The 15,140-nt window shown below is 34.0% G+C and overlaps 1 protein-coding gene across 4 annotated transcripts in view; it reads left to right on the top strand.

Moving 5' to 3' along the window:
* Positions 1-15,140, top strand: part of Diaph2 (diaphanous related formin 2) — an 812,745-nt gene that overhangs the window by 565,291 nt on the left and 232,314 nt on the right. For all 4 annotated transcript variants that reach the window (XM_070040099.1, XM_070040098.1, XM_070040100.1 and 1 more), the window contains one exon: positions 6,571-6,734. In XM_070040099.1, the coding sequence (XP_069896200.1) occupies positions 6,571-6,734 (164 nt within the window). The remainder of the gene's footprint in view (positions 1-6,570; positions 6,735-15,140) is intronic.

The raw sequence follows: 15,140 nt of genomic DNA, 5'->3' as shown, positions 1-15,140 counted from the left end.
ACTACTCAGGAGGCTGAGATCTGAGGATCACGGTTCAAAGCCAGCCCTGGCAGGAACATGCGTGAAACTCTTATCTCCCAAAAACCACCAGAAAACGGGAAGTGGCACTGTGGCCCAAGTGGTAGAGTGTTAGCCTTGAGCTGAAGAGCTAAGGGACAGCTCCCAGGCCTAGAGTTCAAGCCCCAAGACTGACAGAAAAACAAAACAAAACAAAAAACCAAAACTTTAAATGTCCAATGCTTCTGTTTTATCATATGATTTTTAATGAAAATTTTTAGTCTGTATCTAGACCTAACATAAAGTAGCATATGGAACTCAAATGTGTTCCACATTGCCCCTGTTAATGTTTCACACTTTTAAATATTATTCAAGATGTATTCATCACATATTACAGGGTTCATAAGTAAATTTCAGCTAGTGTAAATATGCCTTCATATTTTGAAGAAATTTCTGTGAAATATTAATAATTTCTGAGTAGAAATTTAAATGGAAAAATTCATAATTTGTTTTTAGGATTTATGGGAATCTTTTCTGACAAGCTGTGGAAAGGTGAAATACTATCTGTATTTTTCAATAGAGTGAACATTTGTGATTTTCTTTTATTTAAATGAGTAATTATGCCATGTTGCTAATGAAAGATTGTGTGAAGGTTAAGTGGATCTCAAGTTGATTTTTCCATATTCTTCAACAATCCAGTAGTAATGATATTTAATGTTTCAAATTTTTATTAACACTTCAACTGATGTAATGTCTACAAATATAAGCAAATTTAAGGAAGAATTTGATGCAATTAACTGTATGATATAGAAACTCTTTCATGTACAGTTTTCTGCTACAATATATTCTAGCTATAATGACCTGCCTTTTCCTGTAGTAACAATTTACCTTAAGATGAAAATTAAGTTAAATAATAATCAGTTTTCTCTACCTAGTATTTGATGAAGTAAAGCCATGCTACCACTTAGACAGCAAGGTTTATTAACACTCATTTTCAGATAGTATATGCACAGGTTGGTATAGATACCTGTAATATGAACATATATATATATATATATATATAAAGTACAAATGAAGGTATAAATTAAATAGTTTACTTTCTCATTAGGTACTAATCTTTGAATGAATTTAAGGTCATACCATTTATTGCATTACTAAAGTATATAATCTATAAATTTTTATTTATCTTACAAATGTACATGAAAAAAACAAGCACCAGTGGCTCATACTTGTAAGCCTAGCTACTCGGGAAGGTGAGATTTTAGTATCATGCTTCGAAGCCATCCCAGGAAGTAAAGTGCATGAGACATCCCCTCCAATTAATCACCAGAAAAAGCTAGAAAAAAAGAAAAAAGCTTTAGACAATTTTATATGGAACTTACATTATTACCACTGTTTTTGAGGTTGTATTTTCAAGAGATTAGTATGAAAATACTTTCTGCAACTTCATGCAGTCCCATTTGTCCAAACTTTCTTTAATTTGTTGTGTTTCTGGCTCTCTATTAAGAAAATTTCGTTCTGTGCCAAGGAGACCTAGGGTTTCTCCTATTCATTAGGAAATGGAAAGACTTGGAAAAAATTATGTTAAGTGAAGTAAGCCAGGCCCAAAGAAACATAGGTCCCATGGTTTCCCTTATTTTCAATAACTAGTATATGTGTGAGACAAGCAGAAAAGGTCAGAAAGATGTTAGGCGAAATAAACCCCAAGATAAAGACATAAGTGGTTTTTTTCTTGCTTGCTATTGTTTCTAACATATTTATAAGGGACCACGTGAATTTTTGTTGCTTTGTATGTCCCTCCCCTATGGTGTAACCCTGTTTTCACTGTATTTGATGTTAGTATAATTTGGGGAGGGGAAGGGAAAAAACAAATTGCTTAAATAGGGATATAGGTGGACCCATTGCAACAATGAAATGTACAAGACGTTATGTCTAAAAATGAACTTTACAACTTTGGGCAGGGAGGGGGAGAGGGGAATGTAGTCTTGGAGATGAGAGGGCAGGGATGGTAGGGGAAAAACAAAGGAGGAGGCAACAATTCTTGATAAGAAGTGTACTCATTGCCTTGCTCATGTAATTGTAACCCTTTTGTACGGTATTTTCACAATTAAAAAAAACTTATTTAAAATAAAAAAGAAAATACTTTCTGGACTTGATATGTGTTTTATAAATGTAACTTCCCAGAATCATGATTAACACTCAATTGGCCTCAAGTTAATAATGCTTTTGAATAGTTGACTTTTTTGCCTGAAAATATTTTAAAATGGACACATACTTTTTTATAACTCTTAAATGGACACTTCTTTTAGAGAGGTGATGTGTGTGTATTTCATAGACTCCTATGCTAAAACAACATCAGAAACGCTTATCTTCATAGAACAAGGACTTTGAAAATGGGATTTGTAAGAAAAAAATATTCTGAATTACATTTTCTCCTCTGATTTTGATTCGATGCTATTTGTTGATATGGCTATACATTTTTTTTAAAATCTTAGTTTATAATTTTCTCAGGATTCCCCACTTACAAATACTTCCTGGCTCTTCAAGGTTGCTTAAGAGATGGAAGAAGCCATCCTACATTTTGATCCACCAATAGTCTAGTCATCTTCACCAAAGTACTCTACTGTTAGAACTGTAGTGCAAAGGCCAGGAATTCTGGGCACTTGAAGCACATGTCCTTTTCACTACTTTGCTAACAATTCTTTTTTGTAGTTCCTCAGAGCACTGTGTCAGGAGAACTTCTCCTGAGAGAGCAATATGCCCATAACCAGCTTTCCCTTTCCATTGTAAACATGGCTGTGGGCTTCTCCCTGAGTGCTCTGAAAACACAGCTAACAGCACATTGTCTGGTCTAGTTAAAGCCATCCCAATAGTGTACAACACATTTTAAAAATTCTTGGTTACATTCCATCTTAATCCCATGGAAGTGTAACAGCAGGCTAGTTTAAAAGGTGTTTCTCACCTTTTTCATAAGTACAGTACAGTTAAAGGGTTACATTATGTCATAAATATAGACACCTAATTCCATTTATATGTTTTATAAATAATGGCTTTGTAGAGAATACAAGGACTAAAGAGTGTGGGCTGCTTTCCACTTGTTATCTGAAAGATAAACCATTGCTAGAATTTTTCACATTTTTTCACTTTGGTGCTCAATTTCTGAAATCAGTTTTTCTACTATAAGTGCAAGTTTAGAAAACTGTGTTTCACGACATGAGCATGTTTTAACCCATGAATACTGCATTGGAATAAATGAGGAATGTTTACATAATGCCTTCTTTGTTATCTGTGGCTTTTTTTTTTTACCATTTTACTGATTTTGAGCTTTCTGACACATAACAAATGATTTCATAGTTTGCATTGCAAATAGGTTACAAGTAATGACCTTTCAAAGTGTTTCTGCCTAGCAAGTTCCTGGAATTGGTTTTAGTTTTTTGTTGTTGTTTTGGTTTGGTTTGGTTTGGTATTAACATGTTCTTAATTATCAAAACTATATGTGACACACTCAGAAAATAAAATTAGAATATACATGAAATATTATGCATCCTTTTGTGACTATAAAAGCAGTATCCATTAGAAGTATATTGATTCTTTCAGGTTCATTAATATCAAAATAGACTTGCAAGTTGAAAGATTTAATGTCACTTGTTAGTAGGAAGGGGCTTGTGTTGCTTAATGTGAATACTAATAGTTTAATGGCACAAAAACAACCATAGGTAGGGGGCATCTCATTTTTTAAAGTCCTGGTATATTCCATAAGTGTCAGCTCCAAAGTAATTTTCCAGAAGTGGTCTGATTTCCCCATTGACTTCCACTGTAAAATGAGAACTGTGTTCCCACAGAAAATAAATTCGGCTCCAGGTTATAATAAAACACATTGGAAGAATTCGTAAAACCCCATAAAATACAGGATTTCAAGCCACAGTTTTCAGTTCCTGATAAAAAAAAAAAAGTAATTCTGCCGCAAAATATTAATTCACTGTAATGTATCCTAAAGTGGTATACCCTTTATTATGCTTTCATAATTACAAGTCTATTTATTTTCCTTCTAAGGATCTTTACTTTCGAAATCACTAGAGATTTTTAATGAATCTAATTTCAGAATATTGATTTTTTTATTTAGGATTAGTCCACTTACATTTATCTAGAACATTCCTATAAGCATGTGTCATAATATCTGTTTGAAATTATTACCAATGTATTTGTTTTTATACTTTTAAGTCACATAACAGGTCATTTTCAATATATTTTCTAAAGCTAGGAAAAATTTCTTCCTGTAAATATAATCATTTCTTCATATATATATATATATATTTATTATACATGGATGCATAGTAATATACTATTAGTAGGAGCCATTTTTATATTTGATAGTGTTGTAGTTATTGGTGGTGTTATTACTAATTTGTTAAAAAATAAACTTATAATTACTTTCTGGGGATTGTAATTTTGTAGAACATATTATTAAAGTGTGATTCTAGACCAGTAGCATTAGCATAATCTTGGAACCTCTTAGAAATGATCCGTCTCAAACATTTCATCTGGGACTCCACAAGCATTCTAGTTTAAACAAGAGTTTCAATGATTAGGGTTCCAAAACAATACAAAATTCTTTCTAAACAACAACTAATTTTCTGAGCCTCAGTAGCTCAAGACTGCACAAAAAGCTGAGATATAACAATTGCGGTTTGAAGCCAGTCCAGGCAGGAAAGTCCAGGAGATTTGTCTTCAATTAACCACCAAAAAACCAGAAGTGAAGTTGTGTCTCAAGTGATAGAGCATTAATCTTGAGCAAAAAAAAATCTCAGGGACTTCACAGGTCCTCAGTTCAAGCCCCAGAACCAGCAAAAAGTTTGAAAACAACTATTTTTCTTTTTTACTCCATCCCCACCTCCTCTTGTGTCTCTGAAATGCTTTTCCTCTTTGTGAGCTGTGCATTATCCATCTTTGGGTTCTTGGCTGAAACAAAAGAGAAGTTAGCAAAAGGAATGTACACAAATCTACTTAAAGTAATTTATTTTTTGTTGTTGATTTTATTTAATTTGATTTTTAGTTTGAGGTTTTTGTTTGTTTGTTTTGAGATAGGGTCTCATGTAACCCAGATTATCCTGGACCTCTTACCTCAGCCATTTGAGTACTGGAATTACAAGTATGTCCCCACATTCCTAGCTAATTAATAAAAGTTTCATGATATATGGGAAACTTCAGAGATGAAAACCTAAAGAAAACATCTATGTATTATTATGTATTATATTTAGATTTTTATAAATAGTGGACAGTTAGGAGGAAATAAGATTGGATAAATTGGGCATACATTGAGAGGAATCTAGCAAGACCTAATCAGATTCTTCACTGTGTTTATGTCCCAAGATAAGAGAAATTGTTTTGTTCAGATGGAGGTTGTGGAGCTCTGGATTGAGGATTTTATGGCCTTCTCTGGAGGCAGATCAGATCATTCTTGTCTGGCTGCTTCACTCAAGAAGGGTAAATTTCGGAAAGAGAAATCTGTTTATGCTATTTGCTTAAATGCTCACGTACCAAATTTTGGGGTAGTGTGTCCCGAATTTTGTCACTCTCTTCTCCCACTTTGCCCTCTATTTCAACTTATCTGGTGTGTGTGTGTGTGTGTGTGTGTGTGTGTGTGTGTGTGTGTGTGTGTGTGTGTGTGTGTGTGTGTGTGTGTGTGTGTGTTTATGAGTACATGTATTTCTCTATGTGGATGTAAAGTATACATGGATGTAACTTACATGTAGCATTTTTAGCTTCTTTCCCCATTATAATGTCTATCTGTCTGTCTGCCTGTCTGTCTGTATCTTCCTGTCTGATTCTCTATTATGTTTAAAAAAGAAAAACTACTTGTATAGTTTTGTCTAAAGTTTTTATCTGAAGTTGTTGCTTGCTTTTACCTTCATTCATAAAAGATATGAGATAATCGAGATATTTCCCATATTGTTTGCCTTAGTTCTGCCTAAATTAGAGGTATCCAAACTCACTAAACAATGAAACATCAACTTCAACAAATTTTAACCAATTAAAAACTCATCAACTCTAACAACTTATACTAAATTGTGTGCTTGGTCCTTCCAATTCATATGTTTTAAAAGTCCTAAGCACCCAATATTCTACATTCCTCAGAATGTGACTGTATTTGGAGATAGGGCCTTTACAGATGTAATTAATATAAAAGGTTACTTGGATGTGCCCTAAGCCATTATGAATTGTGTCCTTATATGAAGAAAACATTATCACATAAATACCACACTCAGATGGAAAACCATATGAGAATACAGTAAGAAAATAGCCATCTACAAGCCAAGAAAGAGCTGTTTTATAAGAAATCACACGTGCCCATACCTTCATTTCAGATTTCTAGCCTTTAGATATATGAGAAAATAAATGTATGTTGTTTAAACTACCCAGTCTTTGTTTTTCATAATGGCAGTCCTAACAAACTAATTAAAAAAGTATAGGTGCTCTACAAATGTTTATAAAAGTCATGGTTTGATTCAGTGTTAATATCTAATGATTGTTCCAAAAATACTTTTGGATCAGGTTCCTTAACACAAAGTTACAACTTTATCAAAACTGCCAGAGAACAATTTGAAAAGCTATCCACCATGCACAATAACATGGTAAAGCTCTATGAAAACCTTGGAGAATACTTCATTTTTGATTCTAAGACTGTGAGCATAGAAGACTTTTTTGGCGATCTCAACAACTTCCGAACTCTGTTTTTGGTGAGTAATGTATCTTGAAGCATTGAAAAGCCTATTGTTCTTGTTTCTAGGCTTCTTGAAAATGTTATGTGCCTATAGACTATATTGATTTTATGTTATAATACTTTATCAGAAATTCATGGATATTTCATACTTGTGACAGATGTTTTATACCTGGATAAAAATTATTGCCTGGATTAATGTATAATGGGAGTCTAAGTGAATTCTCTTCAACTTTATGTATATGTAGGAAATATTCTATGAAAATATTTTTCCTTTCTTGTTTTTACTTTTTTATTGTGAAAATATTGTACAGAGGGGTTACAATTACATAGGCAAGATAATGAGTACATTTCTAATCAAGCATTGTAGCCTCCTCCTTTGTTTCCCCTTCCCATCCTCCCCTCCGCCCCCCCTACCTAATCCTCCCCGCCCCCCCCACCAAAGTTGTAAAGTTCGTTTTCAACATAATGACTTGTACATCTCATTGTTGCAACAGGTCCACCTGTACCCTATTTAAACCATTTGTTTTTCCCCTTCCCCTCCACAAATTATACCGTCATCAAATACAGTGAAAGAAGGGGTTATACTGTGGGGGAGGGACATACAAAGCAACAAAGAAATAATCGTATAAATGTGTTAGAAACAATCGCATGAAGGAAAAAAAAAACTTTTGAATACATATCTTAGGGTTCATTTCCCTAACATCACCTTATCTGACCTTTTCTCCTTGACTCAGACATATACTAGATTTTGCAAATAAGGGAAACCATGGGACCTATGTTTCTTTGGGTCTGGCTTACTTCACTTAATATAATTTTTTCCAAGCCTTTCCATTTCCTAACAAATGGGGCAATGCCATTCTTTCTGATGGAGGCATAGAATTCCATTGTGTATATATATCACATTTTCTTGATCTATTCATCTACTGAGGGACATCTGGGTTGGTTTCCATATCTTAGCTATAGTAAATAGTGCTGCAATAAACATAGTTGTGCTGGTAGCTTTAGTGTGGTCTTGTTTGTAAACATTTGGGTGAATGCCCAAAAGTGGGATTGCTGGGTCATAGGCGATCTCTATGTGGAGTCTTTTGAGGAACCTCCATACTGCTTTCCAAAGTGGATTCTATGAAAATTTTAATAGAAAATGAATTAATCTGTACTTTAATGAACCTGCCTTATATAGCATAATGTTATAATTTCCCCCAGCTTAAAATTAGTATCCAAAATCACATTTTACTTAACAAATCATATATGGTGATTGATGAACAAGTTCCTTTTGCAACCTAAATAAGAAATTGGTGTTATATTGAGCTAGTGAATACCTAATTTACTATCAGAATGTGGTCCCTGGTTTTAGTCTATAGCTCTGTAATAATAAATATTGGAATTAGTTGGGGTTGGGTAGTTAATGTGCTCATTAGGTTCTTAGAAGAAATCATAATAAAAGCTGTCTTATATATATGAAATATTAATACAGCTCCTAATCTAATGAAGGAGTAGAAAGAAGGACACACTATGATTATGATAGAAATAGAAAAGCATGGGCTGATAATGTGGCTTAGTGATAGAGTGCTTGCCTAGCATGCATGAAGCCCTGGGTTCAGTTCCTCAATACCACATAAACAGAAAAAAACAGAAATGGTACTGTGGACCAAGGGGTAGAACTCTAGAGTTGAACTTAGAGAGGCTCAGGGACAGAGCCCAGGCCCTGAGTTCAAGGCTCATGACAGTTAAAATATTGAAAAAGAAATAGAAAGGCATCAGTGGTAGTTAACATCACACAGGTTCGTGTCTATATATTGAAAGAAAGAACCTGGCAATCATCCCCAGCAGGATGATTGTTATCAAACAAGTCCATTGTCTCCCCCATATAGAATGGGGAAGTACTGTATGTCAAGAACAAATGGAAATCAGAAATATATTTCTCTACACATATTGAAATGAAAAAAATCCAACAATTATTTCTGCACCAACAATTTCTATGGGTAAATGGAGGTACATACATACATACATACACACACACACACACACACACACACACACACACACACACACACACAGAGTATTATCAGTCTCCATTAAAAATGTCTTGTTTTGATATGAATCAAAATTTAAACCATTGCCTCTCACTGTACATGCCTTCTTTTTCAATAAACACAGAAGCACCAGCATAGATGCAGTATTCTTCTAATGTTCAGAGCTTTCTTTCGTCTCTTTTCCTTTTTTTGCGGGGAGTGGGGGGTGAGGAGAGGGCATGGAGAGAAGGTGCTTGTCTAGTGGCTTGAACTCAGAGCCTGGTATTGTACTTGAGCTTTGTAGCTCAAGGAAAGTGGCGCAGTCACTTAATCAAGAGCACCACTTCAGGCTTTTTTGGTGTAGTTTATTGGAGATAAGAGTCTCACAGACTTTACTGCCCAGGCTGGCTTCAAACCATGATCCTTAGATCTTAGCCTCCTGAGTAGTGAGTATAGTAGGTGTGAACCAACGGTGCCTGGCACAGCTTTCTTTTAAGGACAATTCCTGTGTTATAACCTATGTCTAGTCATATGAACCAGATGCTTACAAGCGTTGTTACTACTCTTGTATTATTTTTCAATTATAGCTTTACAAAAAAATATTGTTGTTAAGAAGACTGCATTTTATGTCTTTCTTTTGCCATTAATTGGCTGTGTGACTTTTGGTAAGTCATTTACCTTTTCTAGCTATTTTCTTCCTGTAGTTTGTTTTGTTTGGTTGTAAAAAGAAAGGCTTAGGATACAAAAAAAGGCTTAGATAGGGATACAGATTGACCCATTGCAACAATGAGGTGTACAAGATGCTATGTCAAAAAACAAACTTTACAATTTAGGTGGGGGTGGGGGTGTAGTTGAGGAGGTGGGAGGGAAGAGATGGTAGGGGAAAAACAAAGGAGGAGGCAACAATGCTGGATAAGAAATGTACTCATTACCTTGCTCATATAACTGTAACCCCTCTGTACAGTGTTTTCAAATTAAAACAATTAAAAAAGAAAATAAAAGGCTTAGAGTAGTGATCACTAACAACTCCTTCCACTTTAATAGTTTTTGAGTTGTAGTCAGAATTCCAGAAATGGCAGACGTGAATGTTTTATGTCTTTTTCTCTCTACTGAATTCACTGCCTATGTAGCATGATTGAAGAAAAAGAATTTGTCACAAATTATTCTCATTGAGAATACTCTGAAATTCTTTTGTCTAGTTTAATGTGTACTATACTTCCTGAGACCTGTTCCAGTTGGTTTCAAAACAAGTAAGATTATCTATCCTACAATGTGTCAACCAATCTCAAGTTAACTTACCTTCTCTTCTTCAGGCCAGCCATTGCTTTGTCTTATATAACACTAGCATTCACACTTCTGTGTGCAAATTCTTACCATCTCATTTGCAAGAGAACTAGGTGTGCAAATTAGCAGTTTTGAACTTGTGTAGATCTTGTAACCTCTCTAGGCATTTGTTCCTTCATGTATAAAATAGTGTGCTAATTACTGCATTTTGTTTTCACCACTAGGTAAAAAAGACCTTGGAACCTATGCTATTCCCTTTTAGGTTATTATTATTGATCTTTTTATGACTATTCTTTCAATTAATTATTGAGAACCAATTTTTTATTTTGATAAAATTCTGGTTCAGAAATCAAAGAAAGGAATTAGCCTTTCCTCCATGAATAAAGGAAGACAGAAAAATAAATGTAATATAATTTGCTACATTCTGCCATAGTAATGTGTTAAAGTACGATCCTAATAAAAAAGGAGTAATTGCCTAAATCTGCTTGTGCTGGCCAGAAAAGCCTTCATAAAGAATGTGACATTTGAGCAGAGTCTGGAAAAATTCACAGGAGTTTGACAAGCAGATTTTGATAAGCATGTTTAAGGATTTTATACCTGACCTATAAGTTGAAGACTCCTAAGTCAACATCAACAACTTCAGTCAATCATTTGTGCTCACCATGTTCCTATTTCATAGTGAGTTTAAAGTGATTTCATTCTCCTAGGGGAGGGAAGAACCCTGAAAGAGAGACAAAAATTGTAATTGCCAGAAGTTCCCATTTTCGTAGTGCTTTGTGTGTTTGGCCTCAGGGTTCTTAGCGCTAAAAGCATATTGGACTATAGATGGAAGCAATAAAATACCAGTAGTGCTGAGAAGAAAATAAGAGTTCTGATTCATGTGCTACCAAAAATTACTTCCAAATGAGCTTAGAATTTCATCTTGGGAGATCTATTTGGCATGTGTAGCATAAACAAAATGCATATACCAAAAAAATCTTTCTCAAAGAAAGATATCCTTTAAAAGATGAAGAAAATAGAAATAAACCGAAGGAGCTGACATTATGGATTAAGACTTTTTTCAACATGTTCACATTCAAATGAATGACAGCCAAATTGGTTAATGCTGCTCTATTAGTTATCAATATTTATATTATCTACTGTTCAGCTAATGAGAATATTAAAGGTATTCAAAATAAATGTATGGTATATTCATATGGAATATGTGTAATTGGAAACAGTTCTAAATTGAGAATATACATTTTTTAGTTAGTTTCTCTCAGAGTTCATCAGTTGATAACATAGGCAAGATCATTTAACAACCCCTGAATTCAAGTTAAATATTTTGTGGTAGAAACTCATTTCATATCTATGCAATGTCTAAACATGTTTTTTGTTTATTCTCTTTTACGCTTCACTCATTCTGCTAGTTCAAATAGTTGACTGTAGTCTTTTATTCTTTTGAGATTGAACCTTATATGTTTCACCACCATACAATATCTTGCTTAGGCATAAAAAATTAATTTCAGTTGTTCAGAAAGTGTTTGGAGTCAAGTATTATACTTCAATAACTTTCATAGCTTCAAATAAATTATAGAAAATACTTCTTTTCTCTTTCCAATCTATTAATTTCCTGATGCTTCTGTATGTTTTTGTTTTGTTTTTCTAACAAACAATATATTACCCAGGCACTCAGTAAATATTTTTTGTGTGTGTCCTCATTCTATACCTCATAGAGGAGAAATATAGGAATGAGGCTCAGTAGACTTATTAGATGCATTGACATGATTTAAAACTAAAATATTATCATTGCTATTAATCATGTTACCAGTTTTTCTTTCAACAAAAGAAATATGTGCAATTATTTATTTGATAAATAAACTTTGGGACAGCTTTGAGATGAACATTAAAATGGCTTTTCACAGGCTGAAGGGTATCAAATACTGATGGAGTTTTAGAGCCTGTCCTTTTTTTTTCATGGTCAGTGACACTTTTAGTTCTAGACTTCTACCATTTTCTACTAGACTGTGACAATGATCTCATGACTCATGTCCTGGAATCCTGAAGATAACTTTGAATTTTCACAATTAAACTTGTTAATGAAGATCTATTGTGGGCTCTTTTTGTAAACAAGTTTACAATGGTTTGTGAATAGTTAACAATAGTTTGTAAACTATTGTTTACAAAAGTACTTAATGGCTAGAACATCTATGGTTAGTTTCAAATGGACTACTAGCACTTATTTAATTTCTGCCCACACTAGGAAAGGCCCAATCTAGAAAGTTACATGAGACAACAGCAAATTCATTACTGGATGGAGAAATTTTGACCATGTATCAAACTATAGTAAGTGTAGCTTGATGATACACACTTGAAATCTCAACAATTTGAGAAGCTGGATTGAGCTTGCACTCAAGGGCAGCCTATGCTACCTAGTGAGACAGAAACATAAACAACACACTACAAGAAGACTAAGAGGCCAGTGTGTAATGGTCTTTATGTCCTAATGGTTCTCATAGTTGGTATTCACAAAGAATATGGAAACCAAGTCCAAACTTTGATCAGTTCTCAGAGATGCTCTTCCTTCTATTTTAAATAACTGTTCTTTTGAAATATAAACTTGCTGTTAGTTCTCTGTAACCATGTTCTCGTATGAAAACTTAATTTCAAGAACCTCTCATCTCCCTTAAACCATCTTCACCTTTCCACAGCCTCAATCCTGTATAAATCGATTCTATAATTGGAAAACCAAAGTGAACATCTGCATTTAGTTAGACTTACAAGGCTAAATTAATCATACAGTAAGTTTTATTCATTCATTAAAGGTAATTTGCCTTTGAAGAAATTAGAATGAATTTCTGCACAAAAACATCATGTGTATAATTCCTGATCCAAAAACACTAAGCTATTTTGAGACTCATTAAAATCTTCAATTCACAAAGCTCATAACATTTAAAGGAAACTTTAATGAAATATGGGTGTTATAAAACTGGTGGACTTACTGATACCTAGAATTCTAGTAACCTCAAATCCCTATTTTATGCTTCATAAGATGATTTCTCTTTGCTTTACTAATAATGTGGTAATTAATGTTATGAAAATGACCTTGAGAAACTAAAAAATCCTGGTGTGCCTTAGTAATAATTTAATTTTCTTGGTAAGCTTAATTTCTCCAAGTCTTACTCCTTGGGGATTCAGAAAACTATTGCCTTATTGACAGTATTACAAATATTCCAAATAATCTTTTATTCCCCCCCACACACTGGCAGGATTCAAGTCCCTGTATTCTCTGTTTCCACAACTCATCTGGAGTTGTCTCATACATGCTAACAATGTATCATCTATGGTTCTGATTTTTTTGTTAATGCACAAATGAGCGACTGAGTACTTCCTAATCTACACTGGTTAGAATATATAGTTTTGAACATAATTGGTAAAACCCTCTGGTGCTGTGTCTTGCTATAGATCCAGTTCCTTCCTGCAAAGTGTTTTTCCTTTGGACAAAACATCTAGAAGTCACATTCAGTGAGATGCCTATATGTGAGCCAAGGATATAACCTCCTACTGCTCCAATTTCACCACTAACATAGTAGTGTGGTGCTCAGTGCATCAGTAGCTGTGTTTCACAGGACACTTCATTAAAACAGTTCCTTCCACTTCCACTCTGATCCTTTTCTCCTTAGGGGCTTTAAAAAATGTTTCAACTCTTAACTACCTGAAGAGGACCCTAATACCATGTACCACTTCATTACTCTCCTTCCTCACTTTTGTTCAGGCACCTAGGCGTCAATCTTTCTTTTCCTGGAAGCCAAGTATAAATAAAATGCCAGTATATATCATTTCATGCAAATAGAAACCTGAGGGCCAACCAACTGCCTTTAGTTAATCACACATACCCAGATAATTTCCTTTGAGCTCAGCTAGGACCACCCTGGCTACATAGCCTTAGGTTTATTTTAATCTATTGCAACTCTTTGAAAATAGGCAATCCATGTAAAATATATGGTAACTCTATTAAGTACAATATTTGACCAGAATACTTTATTCCCCAGCTGTGCTGGAGAGTAGACTATGCTTTATATAAATGTCATTGAATTCATTTTCAAAAAAACATGTCAACTATAATGTCTTGTATTCTATTTGACTCTTTTCTTTGGGCCAGAAGTGGATGTCCTCATTTTCTGATATGATTGTTCCTTACATAATAAAACTAAATATTATATCATGAACAACTAAAAGAATATGTAACAATATTACACATAGTTTACATAGTATATTTGTACAATTTTCCAGCATCTGAAAAATGCCTTCTGGTTTCAGTGGTTTTAAAATATGTATACATTTGAAATTAATATTATAAAACATAAAAGTATCATAAATGCTTTTAAAAATGTTTCTGAAAGTTGTCAGAATTGTTTGTGACTAACTAAATTTTGACCATTAAAAACTGAAGGTATAAGCCATGCGCTGGTGGCTCATGCCTGTAATCCTAGAGATCTGAGGATTGCATTTCAAAGCCAGCTCTGACAGGAAAGTCTGTGTATTTTTATCTCCAATTAACCACCAGAAAACCCGAAGTGGTCCTGTGGCTCAAAATGATAGAGCACTGGACTTGAGCAAAAAGCATTCAGAAATAGTACCCAGCCCCATGAGTGACAAAAAAAAATTGAAGGCATTATAATAGTCACAATGAAAAAGTTTAAAAAATAAGTTATTTTGTTAATGTTTAGTAAGAATTAGGACTAGAATATGAAGTATAGTGTCTGAGATTTCCTATAGATTTTTCATATAAGTGTTCATCATAAATAAATTATTGCTGAATTATGTCCAAAAGCCAGAAGTATAAGAAAGTTATAAGATAAACAAATGCAGAAGACAAACTGACCTTTTCCAGAAGTCTTCATATTGACCAAAGGTACCTCAAGGTATATCAAATATCTATCAAAGTATCTGTATTATATCCTGCATATGGAGATCCTTGAGATTAATGCAAATACCTTCTCAGCTTGTTGAATTCTTAATTCTAATTCATCTTTCTTTTCTTTGTTTTTGTTGGTCCTGGGCCTTGCTGGTGCTCTACCACTTAAGCCACAGCAATATTTCTGGCTTTTTCTGAGCATTTTATTAGAGATAAGGGCCTCACAAAC

Source organism: Dipodomys merriami, unplaced genomic scaffold, assembly GCF_024711535.1.
Source record: "Dipodomys merriami isolate MVZ:Mamm:240054 unplaced genomic scaffold, mDipMer1.0.p SCAF_3, whole genome shotgun sequence".
Classification (NCBI taxonomy): domain Eukaryota; kingdom Metazoa; phylum Chordata; class Mammalia; order Rodentia; family Heteromyidae; genus Dipodomys; species Dipodomys merriami.
Note: the sequence above shows the minus strand (reverse complement) of the source record. Positions and strands in the feature narration are given on the sequence as shown.